We start from the raw sequence: 16,270 nt of genomic DNA, 5'->3' as shown, positions 1-16,270 counted from the left end.
CCAGGAGGCGGAGTTTGCAGTGAGCTGAGATTGTGCCACTGCACTCCAGCCTGGGCAACAGAGCGAGACTTCATCTCAAAAAAAAAAAAAAAAAAAATCCATTTGAGTATTACATGACAACCTATAAAGATGCTTATGATTAATATTACCTGGAAAAAGTAGAATACAAAAGTGTATTTAGACTGTACTTACCTAACTAGGTAAACACGAGTGCATAGAGACAAGAACTGCAGTTTCACTTAGATGAATGACAATGGGATATTGGAGGGAGACTTGGGTGTTTTTAAATTATTGTCACATTGTTTTTCATGCAGCTTAAAGTTCTGGATCATCACTGCTTACAGATAAAGTACACACTGCCTTGCATGGCCTCCAAGCCTCTGCTCACCCCACCCCCAATCAGCCTTTGCCATTCTGCCACCCTCACCCCATGCTCCAGCCACTGGGGCATTCACAGAACCACGAGCCTTCGTACCTCTGTCACTGCCAGAACACTGTGTTCCGCAGTCCACTACTTGTCTAAATTCAGTTCATTCACCACTTCAGATGTCACTCCCCGCCTCCCACAGAAAAAGATACAGAAGAAACTCACCATATTACTTGACTTCAGGGAGGGACTAGAATCAGATGTGGGATGGAGACATAAACCATTTTCTGAAATACAATTTTATTGAGCTGTAAGTCACATACTGTATCATTCTCCCATTTAAAGTACATAATTCAATGGTTTCCATGGTGTTTGGTACATTCACAGAATTATGCAACCATGACCAGACACAAGTTCTTTTGTGCCTTTAGGATTTTGAACATATGAATGTATTACTAATTGAATTAAATAAATGAATCCAATTAAACACACATAACCATCACCTCCTCTCTGAAGTCCTCCCAGACTCCCACCAGGGATAGATGACTCTTCATTCTGTGTACCACTTGTCTGTCATAGCTCCTTTTTTTTTTAGACAGAGTTTCACTCTTGTTGCCCAGGCTGGAGTGCAATGGTATGATCTCGGGTCATCACAACGTCCGCCTCCTGGGTTTGAGTGATTCTCCTGCCTCAGCCTCCCAAGTAGCTGGGATTACAGGCATGCACCACCACACCCAGCTAATTTTGTATTTTTAGTAGAGACGGGGTTTCTCCATGTTGGTCAAGCTGGTCTCAAACTCCCGACCTCAGGTGATCCGCCCACCTCAGCCTCCCAAAGTGCTGGGATTATAGGCGTGAGCCACTGCGCCCTGCTCATAGCTCTTATCTCAGTGTTTTTGTTTTTTTGTTTGTTTGTTTTTAGACAGAGTCTCGCTCTGCCACCCAGGCTGGAGTGCACTGGTGTGATCTCAACTCACTGCAACCTCTGCCTCCCAGGTTCAAGCGATTTTCCTGCCTCACCCTCCAAGTAGCTGGGATTACAGGCATGCGTTACCAAACCTGGATACTTTTTGTATTTTTAGTAGAGACAGAGTTTCACCATGTTGGCCAGGCTGGTCTCAAACTCCTGACCTCATGTGATCCACCCGCCTTCGCCTCCCAAAGTGCTGAAATTATAGGTGTGAGCCACTGCGCCCGGCCAGTGTTTTTGTTCATAAAAAGACCTCTCTGCAGCCCAGACTCTGAGCTCTTTGAAGGCAAGTATGAAGAGAGTCATTTTTTCGTACCAATGCAAGTCTGGCATTCTGGAAGAGTCCCAGAAACGTTCAATGAGTGAAAGAAGTTTTCTTTGCATCCGTGTGGCATGGTAGGACAGGCCAGAGGATGACCCAGCCCTCCTCACTTTGATCCTCATCTCCACTCCAACTCCACCTTCCCCCTTCCTCATCCTGTTCCTTATCCTGTCCCCTCCCCATCACCAACCTACCCCCTATTCCCTCTCCACCTCTCTCTCACTTCCATCCTACTCCATCCCCACCCCCACTCTGTTCTCCAAATCCATTCCCATTTTGACCTCCATCCATCTTTATTTCTTGAATAGACCCAGTTTTCTGAAATGCAAAGATGTATTGCTGGCCTCTTAGAAATAGCAGTGGGAGCTCTGTGGGCTCAGAGACAGCCTCTTCCTCCAAGTGTTCCTCCCTCCACCATGACATCACTATGAAGGCAATTTTATTTACCACAACAAATATTACTATAGAATTAACAGGGGCCCAAAACATGGCAGGGACTGGAAAATACTTGCTGAATGAGTAAAGGACTTGTGAGTCTCTGGGGCAGCTGAATGAGACTGTTTCCATCACAGGACCCAGACGGGGAGGAGGAATGCCAGAGAAGCTGCAGACTCCCCGGCCACAGAGCCTGAGTGGAGCAGAGGTGGCCCACTGTCAGCCACAGGTCAAGTGTCAGGGTGGGGACGGGGCAGGCTCCACCAGGAGGCGGGGCCAGACCACAGGGCAAGGTGGAGATGAGTCTGTGGCACCCCCAGGAAGCTTACCAGATTTGCCACAGAGCCTCTGACCCTTTGGATCTCTCTGGGCTGCATTCTTCAGGGTCACATTGCTTCTTTCTTGAAGGTGGAAGGAAATGTTCCCATCAGAGCCTTCCAACAGGCCACCTTGGGGGCTTCTCCTGAGAGCTCCTTGTGCACACACCCCTTCAGGGTGGCTTGGGTTGTGCCCTCAGATCCCAGTGGGGGGCCGTATGGCATCCTCCTTGGTCAGCAGGTGAGCCACAGCAGCAGGCCCCTCACAGACCTCAGCCTGGGGCCACAGGTCCCTTCTCCCCATCTCTGCATCTGGAGAAGCAACCTGTGGAGCAGCCAAGAGTGGCAGCCCTGGCTCTCTACAGCATTCATTTTCAGGGCAAGGCAGAGCATTTCCATTATTATGCCCCACCCCCCTTTTTTTTTGAGACGGGGTCTCACTCTGTTGCCCAGGCTGGAGTGCGGTGGCGCAATCATGGCTCACTGCAGCCTCGACCTTCTGGGGTCAAGTGATCCTCCCAATTCAGCCTCCAAATTTCTTTAAACAAAAAAAAATGCAAGAAAGGCAAAACAAGATATTCATCTGGGCTGAGAGGGTAAAGAGAAGCTCTATCTTTGAGCTGAGACACAAAATGGAAAGAAGAGGCAGCAGCAGCGGCAGCAGCAGTTCTGCCTTTCCAAACCTTCCCCATCTAAGTGCTTTCAAGATACGCTGAAAGTCATGAATTGCAGTGTGGTTCCCACGGCTTTAGTCCTTGTATGAAGGTCCCTTTGCCAGAACTTACTTCCTTTCCAGCCCATATGGTCGACCTGGGGGTCCAGGCAGTTCTCAAGGGAACCACAGGATTCCATGTGATCTGGGATCCCAGTTTATGATCCCTCTTCTGGTCACAGGCTGAATTGGACCCAAATCTGCACCCTGAACTCCCCTCTTGCCAGATCCTGCCCAGTCAGTGCCATCCCCTCAGACTGGGTGGGCAGCCTGGGCTTCCTTCTGAGACGGGACCCCCCCTCTCTTCTTGATCTCACTCCCAGAAAAGACACTGATGGAGCAGAGGTGTGGACGCCACATACTGCATAAGTTTCTCTTGCCTTGACACACCTGAGAAAGCTTGGCGTTTGAGCCCTACCTCCCCGCCACCTTACTCCCACCCCCAAATCCCCTCCTGGGAATTGTCCCGGTTCTTATTTATGCCTATCCAAAGTCCACAGCCCATGATGGGCAGCCCTGGAGGCTGTTGCCCTGACCTGGCCTCCGGTCCCCCGCTGGGAGGCACGTGGCTCATTTGCATGCCCACTCCTGATTGGTCACCTCCCCACCTGGCTGCCAGAGCTCTTGAGACTTTTTTTTTTTCTTTTTTTGAGACGGAGCCTCGCTCTGTTGCCCCCAGGCTGGGGTGCAGTGGTGCGATCTCGGCTCACAGCAACCTCCGCCTCCCAGGCTCAAGCAATTCTCCCGCCTCAGCCTCCTGAGTAGCTGGGATTACAGGCACGCACCACCACGCCCGGCTACTTTGGTATTTTTGCTACAGACGGAGTTTCACCATCTGCTGGGACGGGACCCCCTCTCTTCTTGATCTCACTCCCAGAAAAGACACTGAGGGAGCAGAGGTGTGGACGCCGCATACTGCGTAAGTTTCTCTTGCCTTGACACACCCTGAGAAAGCTTGGTGTTTGAGCCCTACCTCCTCCCCACTTTACTCCCACCCCCAAATCCCCTCCTGGGAATTGTCCCGGTTCTTATTTATGCCTATCCAAAGTCCAAAGTCCACAGCCCATGAGGGGCAGCCCTGGTCAGGCTGGTCTTGAACTCCCGACCTGGTGATCTGCCCACCTCAGCCTCCCAAAGTGCTGGCATTACAGGTGTGAGCCACTGCACCTGGCCACTCCTGAGGCTTTTTAGTGCCTACCCTCAGTGACTTTCTGGTCACCTACGCTGGCTGCTGCGGAGTAACAGAGGCTACTGTCACCAGGGCCCTGGGATCAGATGACCCTTCATCTTTTTCATCCTTCCACCCACAAACCGCCTGGGCTGCTGCTGACACTTGACCATCCTTCCCCCTCACAAATGCATATTCCGCATGGCCTGTGTAAATGGCAGGAACTTGTAAGAGGATTATTTGTCAGTATAGGCAGATGACAAGATGACAGGGGAAACATTTTTTGATGACAATGAAAGGCAGAGAGACAAGATGAAGAAAGCTGTTCAGAGACATAGGTCCCCCAGAAGGAGATAACCAAGCATTGTCCTTCTTCAAACAAGACGGTCCCTGCAGATCCAAGGCAGCCCAGGGGCAGAGGAAGACACCAGAAGTAAGGAATGCAGGAAGGAACTACAAGACCTGAGGCAGCAGGAACACTCCCACAGGACCTCCGCTAGAAACAGCAGGGAACAGGCCAGGCGCAGCGGCTCACACCTGTAATCCCAGCACTTTGGGAGGCCGAGGCCGGAGGATCACTTGAGGTCAGGAGTGTGAGACCAGCTGGCCAAATGGCAAAACCCTGTCTGTACCAAAAAATACAAAAATTAGCCCGACATGATGGTGCACGCCTGTAGTCCCAGCTACTTGGGAGGCTGAGGCTGGAGAATCACTTGAACCTGGGAGGTGGAAGTTGCAGTGAGCCGGGATCACGCCACTGCACTTCAGCCTGGGTGACAGAGAGAGACTCCATCTCAAACAAAAAACAAAAAACAAAAACCAGCAGGGAATAGAAGCTGAAGTAGCAGGAAAACTGAGAGGAGGAGGACTTTGTCAGCATGAGAGGGAACAGACAGAGAGAAGGACCTGCTGTCCAAGGCCCAAAACTGAGATGCACATCTACTGGGGAACCTGCTCTGGGGCTTTGGGAGAACAGTCTGGTCTCTAGAGGCTCCCTATTCACCTTTAAGACCCAGGGCAGGCCAGGCATGGTTGCTCACGCCTGTAATCCCAACACTTTGGGAGGCCAAGGCAGGTGGATCATTTGAGGTTAGGAGTTCGAGACCAGCCTGGCCAACATGATGAAACTCCATCTCCCCTAAAAATATAAAAATTAGCCAGGCGTGGTGGCGGGCACCTGTAATCCCAGCTACCTGGGAGACTGAGGCAGGAGAATCGCCTGAACCTGAGTGGCAGAGATTGCAGTGAGCCGAGATCGCGCCACTGCACTCCAGCCTGAGCAACAAGAGTGAGAATCTATCTTAAAAAACAAAAAAAAAAACAAAAAAAAAACAAAACAGGACAGAGGAGAGCTAAGGTGGCCCAAAAGAGCTTCCGAATTTACTGAATGCCACCAAACTCTCACCTAAAAATGGTTAAAGTGGCTAATTTTTTTTTTTTTTTTTTTGAGACTGAGTTTTGCTATTTTTGCCCAGGCTGGAGTGCAATGGCGCAATCTGGGCTCACTGCAACCTCTGCCTCTCGGGTTCAAGTGATTCTCCTGCCTTAGCTTCCTGAGTAGCTGGGATTACAGGCGCATGCCACTGTACCCAGCTAATTTTGTATTTTTAGTAGAGATGGGGTTTCACCACATTGGCCAGGCTGGTCTCAGTCTCCCAACCTCAGTTGATCCGCCTGCCTCAGTCTCCCAAAGTGCTGGGATTACAGGCGTGGGCCACTCGCCTGGGCCAAGGTGGCAAATTTTATGTTACGTATATTTTATACAATTTTAAAAGAAGGAAAAAAGTATAGTCACTTTGGAAAACAATCTGGCAGTTTCCCAAAAGGCTAAACATAGAATTACCGCATAACCCAGAAATTCTACTCCTAGGCATATACCCAAGAGAAGTGAAACACATATCCACACGAAAACTTGTGCATGAACGTTTATAGCAGCATTATCTATAATAACCAAAAAAGTGGAAACAACTCAAATACCCACCAACGGATGAATGGATAATCACAATGAGATATATTGATACAATGAGATATCATTTAACCATAAAGAAGCGAGGCACTGACATACACTACAACATGGATGTATCTCACAAACATTACGCTAAGTGAAAGAAGCCAATCACAGAAGACAACGTATTGTCTGAATCTTTTCATGCAAATGACCAGAATACAGGCAAGCCCAGTGGGACAGAAAGTAGGGAAGTGGTTATCTAGAAAAGGAGAGGGATTGGGGGGAAAATAGAAAGTGACTGCTAACACATACAGGGTTTCCTTCTGGGGTGACAAAAATGTTCTGGAATTAGTGGCAATGGTTGCAAAACTTTGTGGATATACTAAAAAACATGAAATTGGGCCAGGCACAGTGGCTCATGCCTGTAATCCCAGCACTTTGGGAGGCCGAGGCAGGTGGATCACCTGAGGTCAGGAGTTTGAGACCAGCCTGGCCAACATGGTGAAACCCCATCTCTACTAAAAATAAAAAAAAAAACAAAAAACAATAAATTAGCCAGGCGTGGTGGTGGGCACCTGTAATCTTAGCTACTCGGGAGGCTGAGGCAGGAGAATCACTTGAACTGAGGAGGCAGAGGTTGCAGTAAGCCTCGAGAACGCACCATTGCACTCCAGCCTAGGCAACAAAAGCGAAACTCTGTCTCAAAAAAAAAAAAAAAAAATCATGAAATTGTATACTTTGTTTTATTTTATTTTATTGTATTTTGAGACGAAGTCTCACTCTCTCGCCCAGGCTGGAGTGCAGTGGCGCGATCTCGGCTCACTGCAACCTGTGCCTCCTGGGTTCACGCCATTCTCCTGCTTCAGCCTCCCGAGTAGCTGGGACTAGAGGCACCCACCACCACACCCGGCTAATTTTGTTTTTGTATTTTTAGTAGAGACGGGGTTTCACCATGTTAGCCAGGATGGTCTTGATCTCCTGAACTCGTGATCCACCTGCCTTGGCCTCCCAAAGTGCTAGGATTACAGGCGTGAGCCACTGCACCCGGCTGAAATTGTATACTTTAAAGGGATGAATTTTATGGTATGTGAATTATGTCTCATTAAAAAAAAACAAACTGTTAAGAAAACCAGGAGTGGTCTGGGGAAATGCTTGGCCACAGCTCCAGGCTCCAGGCTGGGCCATACCTCACCTCTCTGGATGGGAACTCAGCACAGCTGGCATCCACAAAGCTGACTATCCCCTGTGTCAGGCATCACAGGGTCAGGAGGCTCCTGGCTCAGAGGGGGATGCGAGGGAGGGCAGTGGAGGGAAGAGAGTCCTGGCACAGGGAAGAGGGAACCAGGCTGCCGGCCCAATGCCCAGCTGCTCCTCATCCCTCACACCCTGGCCCTGGAGCCCTTGGCCACATGCCCCATCCCAGGACTGCCTAGTTGCGAGAGAAGCCCCCGTGGGAGAAGGCAGGGAGGTCGGGGGCACAGGCAGCAGCCTGGGGCAGGCAAGCCAGGGGGTTGACCTCACAGGCCCCAGCATCCTGGTCCCCTCGGAAGTGGATGGAGTCAGCAGAGTAGAAGGAGGGGTCTTCGTCAAAGAAGTTGTAGGGTCGGAGGAAGAAGCCCACGCCGTTCCCCACAGTCACCGTGTTAGGAATGTCCTCTGCATGTGGGATATGCAGAAAACCAGCTGTCACCCAGGCCACCAAGTCCTAGTAAGGGAGAAGAAAGAGGATCACGAGGTCTGGCTTTGCTGAGGATGTGCCCTGCCTCCCACAGTGATGTTGCAGATAGGGAGTCAGCTCACCCACCTATATGTTCTTAGTTCCTCAGGAAAAATGTGAAATCATAAAGTTTCTTTCTTTCTTTCTTTCTTTTTTTTTTTTTTTTTTTTTTTTTGAGACAGAGTCTCGCTCTGTCACCTAGGCTGGAGTGCAGTGGTGTGATCTCGACTCATTGCAATCACACCTCCTGGGTTCAAGCCTCAGGCACCCGAATAGCTGGAATTACAGGCACGTGCCACCACGCTCTGCTCATTTTTGTATTTTTAGTAGACATGGAGTTTCACCATGTTGGCCAGGCTGGTCTCGAACTCCTGAGCTCAAGATATCCACCTGCCTCAGCCTCCTAAAGTGCTGGGATTATAGGCATGAGCCACTGCACCCAGCCAAAGTTTCATTCTTAGTGGTTTCTGAAGATCCCTGAGGAATCTGGCTCCTGAGGCAGTGAAGTGGCTCATCTTGTCCCCCTGACTCCTCCCCTCCTCCCCAGCTGCCTGCTCACCCCTCCGTGCAACTAACCTGCCCTGCAATGGTCTCATTGTTGATGAAGTCAGTGAAGTCCACAGTGGGTGTCCAAGGGTCATTCAAATTGTAGATGCTGGTGCTACTAGGTTCCTCCTCCTTCCGCTGGGTTACCGCCAGCTGGTACCTACAGGAGTTTTTTATTAGACCTACAAGTTCATCAACTGTCCCACTGCCTGAAACTACACTGAAGAGTGAACACAACGGGGAAATGAGCCCCAAAGTCTTGGAGTATTGAGCCTCTGCATCATTCTTTGTCCAGTTCTCCTTGCCTGTCTCTGTCTCTCTCTCTCTCCTCTGCAGAGTTCCCCCACTTGTCCACTGTCCTGTACCTTAAACATCAACTGGCCCACCAGACTTCAGGTAGGAATGTTGCTCATCCATCCATCTGGATCAGAGCATGATGTTGAGCCTGGGCCTTGGAACCATACATACGGACATGGCCTGTTTCCCATCCTAGGTCAAGTTCAGTATCTCAAATACCTAGATTTCAGGGAATCCTCCCTCTGATCTGTGTTCCCATCTCACTGTTTTTTTCCTCCAACCTTTAATGTGAACATTTTAAACATACAGAAAAATTGGAAGAATTGTATAGTGAACATCCACATACTCAAGTCTAGCGTCTACCATTAACATTTTCCTAGATTTGCTTCAATGCCTCATATCTCAGCATTCCTCCACTCACCCATTAGGCTTTGTTTTGAGTGGCTACAGATTGTGGCCACAGAAATGTGTGTGTGTGTTTGTGTGTACCTGTGGGAGGTGGAGCAGTGTGGAGCCCTTCATACATTCTACCTGCCCCACTCCCTCCTGGCCACCGACCACTCACCTCCCCCAGCCGAAGACTCTCTCCATGGAGCTGTTCTGGGGCAGTGGCTCCCCAGAAAAGCTGCGAATCTGGATGCGGTAGCCCCGGGGGTGACCCCACTTGTTGCTGTGGTTGCTGGCCAGGTACAGGTAGCGAGGGGTGGCGCCTCCCATGGGGAAGGTGGCCTGCTCCTCCGTCTCCAGCAGCTTCCGGGTCACCTCCATCCTCTGCATCTGGTGCTCAGGGCTCCAGGGCACAGCCGTGGGGACAAAGGCCATATCCTCGGCCCAGACCCAGTTCTCTAGTCCTGCTCAGGGTGGGATCAGGGAGGGCCTGTCATGCAATTGCCCTGGCCCCTCTGGACTCTGCCCCCACCTGGCTTCAGAGTAGGGGCCAAAGAGCAGCTCAGAACTGAGTGTGCCCCTGCTTCTCTTCCCTCTCCCCAAGATAGTCCCAGTCCAGGGATTTGGAGGAGGTCTTTCTCCCTACTGTCTTCTCTGGTAATAATCCCAGATGCCTTGCGACTGGGCCTCCACCAATGTCCTCCCTCTGAGGGGCTGCATGGGAGGGTGTTTACCTGAGGTTGGAACAATCTCGTGGGCAATGGGCAGGGTGGCACTCCCTCTGACCTGAAGACTTCCCCTCACATGTGAAGCCCTGTGGCATTGCCAGGACTGCCTTATCATGAAAATAAGCCTCACATTGACTGAACCTAAAGGAGCTATGTAGGCAGCATGCCGAGTGCCTTCTGTGTATTCATGCTTTCACTTTTACAACAATCTCAAAAAGGAGGAACTATCATTGTCTCCATTTTACAGATGGGACAACTGAGTCTTAGAGCATTCAATAATGTACCTTGGTTGGTCAGCAAGGACACACGGTTAATATCATGGCAGTGCTGAGGACATGGGTCTTAGTCTGGCCTTACACTGCCCACACATCAGCACATAGAGGAAGACAGCATAGAGAGACACCACAACACAGGAACAGCAGACATGGGGAAGGAAAACCAATACTGGGCCTGATGCTGCTGGGGCTTGGAGGTAGCTTTCGCAGTTTGAAATTTGGCAGGGAGCAGGGAGCAGGGCTTAAGACACAATCTGTTTCCTGAACTTTTGGAGTCTGAATGATTTTATTTGAGTCTAACTGGGTCCCATATTAGGAGTCAAGTTAAGTGATCTGAGACAAGGAGCAATAAATCAAAACATGCTGGTAGCTCCCTCTGCACCTTCCAAAGACCAGGAGAGAGGAGAGACTGATTCAGCAAACCCTTAGTTTCCTTTTGTAGATTCATTGCCCCTACTCCATATCCCAGTGTTTCCACCCTTAGGTGACAATTGCAGACTAAGAGTTTTTTTTTTTTTTTTGAGACAGAGTTTCGCTCTTGTTGCCCAGGCTGGAGTACAGTGGCATGATCTTGGCTCACTGCAACCTCTGCCTCCCAGGTTCAAGTAATTATTTTGCCTCAGCCTCTGAGTAGCTGGGATTATAAGTGCACACGAGCATGCCCAGCTAATTTTTGTATTTTTAATAGAGACGGGGTTTCGCCATGTTGGCCAGGCTGGTCTTGATCTCCTGACCTCAGGAGATCCACCCGCCTCAGTCTCCCAAACTGCTGGGATTACAGGCGTGAGCCACTGAGCCTGGCCACAGACTAAGACTTCTTTATGGTCCACACGCACAAGTAGGCTCCTGTGGCTAATCACAACAATACCTAGTATTTCTCAAGGGCCCGCTATGTGTCAGGCACTGTTCCAAGTGTTTTAAAAGTTGTCATCATTTAATACAGAGATAAAGATAGATGTGTGTGTATGGGTTGGTTGGAATATATGCTTAAATTTTCTAGCTAAGTCCACTGAGAGGGCCTAAAAGCAATGACATCCCAGTAATAATGAGCACACTTGGTGCCCAGATATTGGTTTCTAAATACCATTCTCCAATAAAGTGAACCTGATCTCCTTGGAGACAAGGTTGATTCCAGGGTAGGAGCAGGGAAAATGCCAGATGAAATTGAAACATTTTTGGGTGCCAGAAAGTAAAAGTAAAGTGCTCAAAAACGTGTGGAGATATGTGAAAAGGACATAGGAACTAATCTGAAGGATCTCCCAATGGCCAAAGTTGGAAAAATATAAGGAACAAAATAAATGAAGTACTGGGTTATAACCCTTGCAGTACAATAAAAAACCATGAGTCTATACAATTTGAGTAAATAATTGAAAACTGAAATAAAAAGGAAGGACAACTCTTCCTTATGCAAAATTCCAATTAATAAATGTATAAGGAATAAGGAAAAAATTTTAAGGATAAAGAAAATGTAGTATATATACATAATGAAATACTATTCAGCCTTAAAAGAAGAAAATCTCATTGCAACAACATGGATGAACCTAGAGGACATTATGTTAATTAAGTAAGTCAGATACAGCAGGACAATACTATATGATCTCACTTATATGTGGAATCTAAAAAAAAGTTGAACTCATCGCAGTAGGAAATAGAATGGTGGTTATCAGGGCCTTAAGGAGGGTGGAGTTGGGGAGATGCAGCTCAATGAATAAAAAATTTCAGAAGTTCAAGAGATCTATTGGACTGGGCATGGTGGCTCATGCCTGTAATCCCAGCACTTTGGGAGGCAGAGGAGGGAGGATCGCTTGAGCCCAGGAGTTCAAGACCAGCCTGAGAAACATAGCGAGATCCTCATCTCTATAAAAAAAAATTTTAAATTAGCTGAGCATGGTGGCATGTGCCCATAGTCCCAGCGACTCAGGAGGCTGAAGTGGGAGGATTGCTTGAGCCCAGTAAGTTGAGGCTGCAGTGAGCTGTAATCACACCATTGCACTCCAGCCTGGGTGACAGAGTAAGACCCCATTTCAAACAACAACAAAAACCCCAAAGAGATCTATTGTACAACATGGTGACTATAGTTAATAACAATATGTTGTTTATTCTTGAAAACTGCTAAGAGTAGATTTTAAGTGTTCTCACCACCAAAAAATGGTAAGGGCTGAGCATTGTGGTTCACACCTGTAATCCCAGCATTTTGGGAGATCGAGGTGAGAGGATCACATGAGCCCAGGAGTTGGAGATTGCAGTGAGCTATGATCACACTACCTCATTCCAGCCTGGGTGATAGAGTGAGACCCTGTCTCAAAAAAGAAAAAAGAAAAGATAAGATAAGAAAAAAAGAATGTAAACCATCTGAGAGCAACAATGTTGTTTCTTTTGTTAAATTGCATAGTGGGGTGCTTGGCACAAGTGTGCATTCATACGTTTTTGTTGCTTGCTTGAATAATGTTGTTATGTGAAAAAACAGAACTGGCAAAACGTAGGTACATTATGATAACATTTGAATATAGAAATCTAAATACTTTTATCAGTATATCGTATTTATACATAGTATACAATATAATAAATTCTATAATCACAGAGGTAATTTTTTAAAGCATGGAATACTTTTTTTTTTTGAGACAAAGTCTGGTTCTGTCACACAGGATGGAGTGCAGTGGCTCAATCTCAGCTCACTGCAACCTCTGACTCCCAGATTCAAGTGATTCTCCTGCCTCAGCCTCCTGAGTAGCTAGGATTACGGGCATACCCATGCCCAGCTAATTTTTGTATTTTTAGTACAGACAGGATTTCGCCATGTTGGCCAGGCTGGTTTTGAACTCCTGACCTCAAATGATCTGCCCGCCTCAGACTCCCAAAGTGCTGGGCTTACAGGCATGAGCTACTGCGCCCAGCCCAACGAAAACTTTTAAAGCTAGGCATGGAGACTTCAGCTCATCCCTCCAGCACCTTTGCCTCTGCCAGCATGCCTTACCTGCTACATCCAGGTCTACCTTGAAGTGGGCGCTGTGGGTGTGGGCCGTGCCCAGGGTGTGCTCTGAAACTTTGTTCCCATACCTCTGGGCAGCACCAAAGGGGAATGCTGAGCTGATGTAGCCGGTGGTGTGGAGTCTGACTTCTATGGCCCCGTTAGGGTGGAAGACCGTATCCCACACATAGTCATAGTTGAGCATAGTAGACACAGATCTGACGACCAGCACCGTTTCCACAAGGCCCCCAAAGTAGTGGGAGTAGAAATCTGAGTGGTGTCGCCGCAGCGGGAGGCCCTGGTTCTGTTCAAATACACAAAAGGCATCGCGTATTGTTTTGGGGGCCTGGGACTCGAAAAGGAAGTGCCAGTCCACGTAGGTGGCCAGGTAGGGGCAGTCCACCCCGCGGGTCAGGGGCGTGGAGAAGTGGCCCAAGCCAAAGCCACTATCTATGTACCGGCTTCGTAGAGCAGAAGGAGAATTGCCTCCATAGATGGCCAAGGCCTCCTGGACACTGACTTCATAGGCCACCCTCTCCCCTTGGAAGCGAACGTCAAAGATCCTTGGGCCACTGAATGCTCCGAGGCCAAAGGAGAAAGTCCACAGTGAGGAGGCCACTCGACTTCCCTGGACACTGAAGCGGGGGCCCTGGGGATGGAACTGCAGAGGGGGAGCTGGACCCGGGGGCACAGGGGACTTCAGGGACCAGGACCCACCTGTGCCATTGTCTGGGATCAGCACCACATTCACCAGGCCAGCCTCAAACTGGGCCTCCAGCTGGGCCAGGCTGTCGTAGTAGCGGCCTTGATAGAACACCTTCTGGATGGTCCAGTGGGCAGGGTCCAGGGCCTTGTGGTTCACTAGCAGCTCCAAGCCCACGGGGTGCAAGAAGAATCCAGCCCCTGAGATGTTGTAGTAGAGGCCAAACCAGGTGGCCCGGTCCCCTGATTGCAGACCACGGGGAGCCGTGGTCATTGTCACCAGGTTCCGTCCCCAGCGCTTGTAGAAACAACAGTGGTGGAGAAGCCCAGAAGCCTGGGGCAGCTCTCTGTCGAAGATCATCTGGTCTATGTCCAGGTACTCTCGGAACAACATGGGGCGTCGGTGATAGGGCAGGGGGCCTCCATGACGCTCCACGGTCACGTCCCGCATGTAGGAGGGGTGAGGCAGTGGCCCCACCACCAGCTCACTCACGTTGGGCTGGGGTTGTCTGCCAAATAAGATGATGGCCAGTGCCTCCCGGGCAGGTGGGGGGCTCCCCCTGTCCAAGTGAGCCAGGGCTGCAGCCTTGGGGGGCAGCTGCAGCTCCACTGAGAAGATGCAGTTGTCCGAGGGCTGAGCCTGGGCTGCATCCACCAGCCCTGGCCCCAGCCGCTGGGTCAGAAAGCGCATCACAGCTGTCAGCTCCTCTCGGCTCAGGTCTGCAAACAGCTGGCTCTGGCCAGGGTGTGTCCAAGGCTGGGCACTAGGAGATATGGAGGGGCAATGGGGAAGCTGGTTCAGCTTACATTTCCTCTCACCTCCTTTCTCACTCCCAGCCCCGCCTTCACCCATGCCTGTCACCAGAACACTAAACAGGGACAAAATAATGAAGACAGCCATAGCTGAAGCTCCTGGGTCGTCTTCAGTCTCTTGGTTCTGAATGCAGAGTACAAAATAGACAATGATAAACAGATAGAGAGGACCTGGGTGCAGGATGTTTCTCACAGCCTCTGGAGGGTCCTGGTCTCTGTGTGGTGCTGCCGGTCAAGAGGAATGATGGATATTGTGAAAAACCCCAAGGGCAGAGGGGTCGGGGGTGGAGTTAGAGGGGACTGGGAATCAGGTTGTGTTCAGGAGGTAGGGCAGAGTTAAACTTCGATTTTAAATGACCCACGTAAGCCTCTGTCCTCCTGTTCCAAATCAAACAACGTACTCAGGGTCAGGGTCAATGAACCAAGTAGGCAGAGAGGTGCGTTTTGGAGATAAGAGCTAGCAAGGCTCAAGAGGAAGTGGGGGGCGGCGACTGTCCTGCAGCTCTCCTTTCTCTTCCCTCCAGGTGGAATTTTTCTCCTGGCTGCAAGGCTGCAAGGGAAAATCACCTGGCCACACCTCCACAGCCAGATTCCCTCCTTCCCTCCTCTAGTTTTTGATATCCTCCAGGCTCTGCCTCCCACCACTCTCTCCTGTCTCCATCCATCCACCAGAATCCTAGCAGCAGCCTGAGGGAAGCCTGAGAGTAATGATGAGAAAGCAAAGCATCTAGTAGGGAGCTGGGGGGCTGAAGGGCTGAGCCAGGTCAGCTTTGTGGAGGCCCCGAGCGCCCTAAGTCACTGCAGGGGAGTATGCAGGGTGCAGAACAAGCTAGAAGCTGCCTGGTTCATTGGGGTGGGGGTGAGTGTGGGGGCAGGAACCAGAGTATAACCGAGACCTTCATGCCTCCCCTTGTACTGGACTGAGGGATAGGCCAGGGCAGAGGTCAGGTGGGGCTGGGAAACTGGCTGTGGACTTATCTCAGACCTGAAAATCCTTTTCCAAAATGGTGCCGACATGGAGAGTGAAGCCACCTCTGTCCTTCACAGCCAATGGCTGAGCAGCTTCTTTTCCAGGTGACAAACATGTGGAAAGCCACTGTCACTTGGGCAGCCAGGTCCTGAGGGGAACTGGAAGAGACTGAGGGTTCCAGAAGGGGGATGTGCTTCCCTCGTGTACCTGGGGAAGAATTCTCTCCAACCTGGACACATCTAGGAAGACTTCTCAGGAAGAGATGTTTGAGCCGACCTTGAAGATGATGCATTCACCTGGCAGAGAAGAGGAAGGATATTCCAGCAAAGGCACAGAAACCTGAAACAGCTCAGCACAAGCAGGGAACAGCCAAGGATCAGCCTATTTGGTGGGAGTTGGGGAGGAGGGGAGTAGGCAGAGGAGGTAAGATCATGAAGACTTGCGTGGCGCATGTTTTCAGCAAAGTAGTCATTGCAGGAAGACAGTGAGACAGACACCTGGAAACCTAGACCAGGTCATTGATCCTGACCCTGAGTGCGTTGTTTGATTTGGAACAGGAGGACAGAGGCTTATGTGGGTCATTTAAAGTCAAAGTTTAACTCTGCCCCACCTCCTGAACACGACCTGA

General features: G+C 49.9%; 1 protein-coding gene across 1 annotated transcript; it reads right to left on the bottom strand.

Moving 5' to 3' along the window:
- Window positions 1-7,187: 7,187 nt before the first annotated feature.
- Window positions 7,188-14,814, bottom strand: LOC100445915 (membrane primary amine oxidase-like). The gene is made up of 4 exons (XM_002827494.5): window positions 13,164-14,814; window positions 9,365-9,650; window positions 8,533-8,662; window positions 7,188-7,944 (listed from the first exon to the last, which is right to left on the bottom strand). The coding sequence occupies exons 1-4, from the start codon at window positions 14,758-14,760 to the stop codon at window positions 7,669-7,671; spliced, it is 2,289 nt and encodes a 762-aa protein (XP_002827540.3). The 5' UTR covers window positions 14,761-14,814; the 3' UTR covers window positions 7,188-7,668.
- Window positions 14,815-16,270: the final 1,456 nt, after the last annotated feature.

This window comes from Pongo abelii, chromosome 19 (genome assembly GCF_028885655.2).
Source record: "Pongo abelii isolate AG06213 chromosome 19, NHGRI_mPonAbe1-v2.0_pri, whole genome shotgun sequence".
Classification (NCBI taxonomy): domain Eukaryota; kingdom Metazoa; phylum Chordata; class Mammalia; order Primates; family Hominidae; genus Pongo; species Pongo abelii.
Note: the sequence above shows the minus strand (reverse complement) of the source record. Positions and strands in the feature narration are given on the sequence as shown.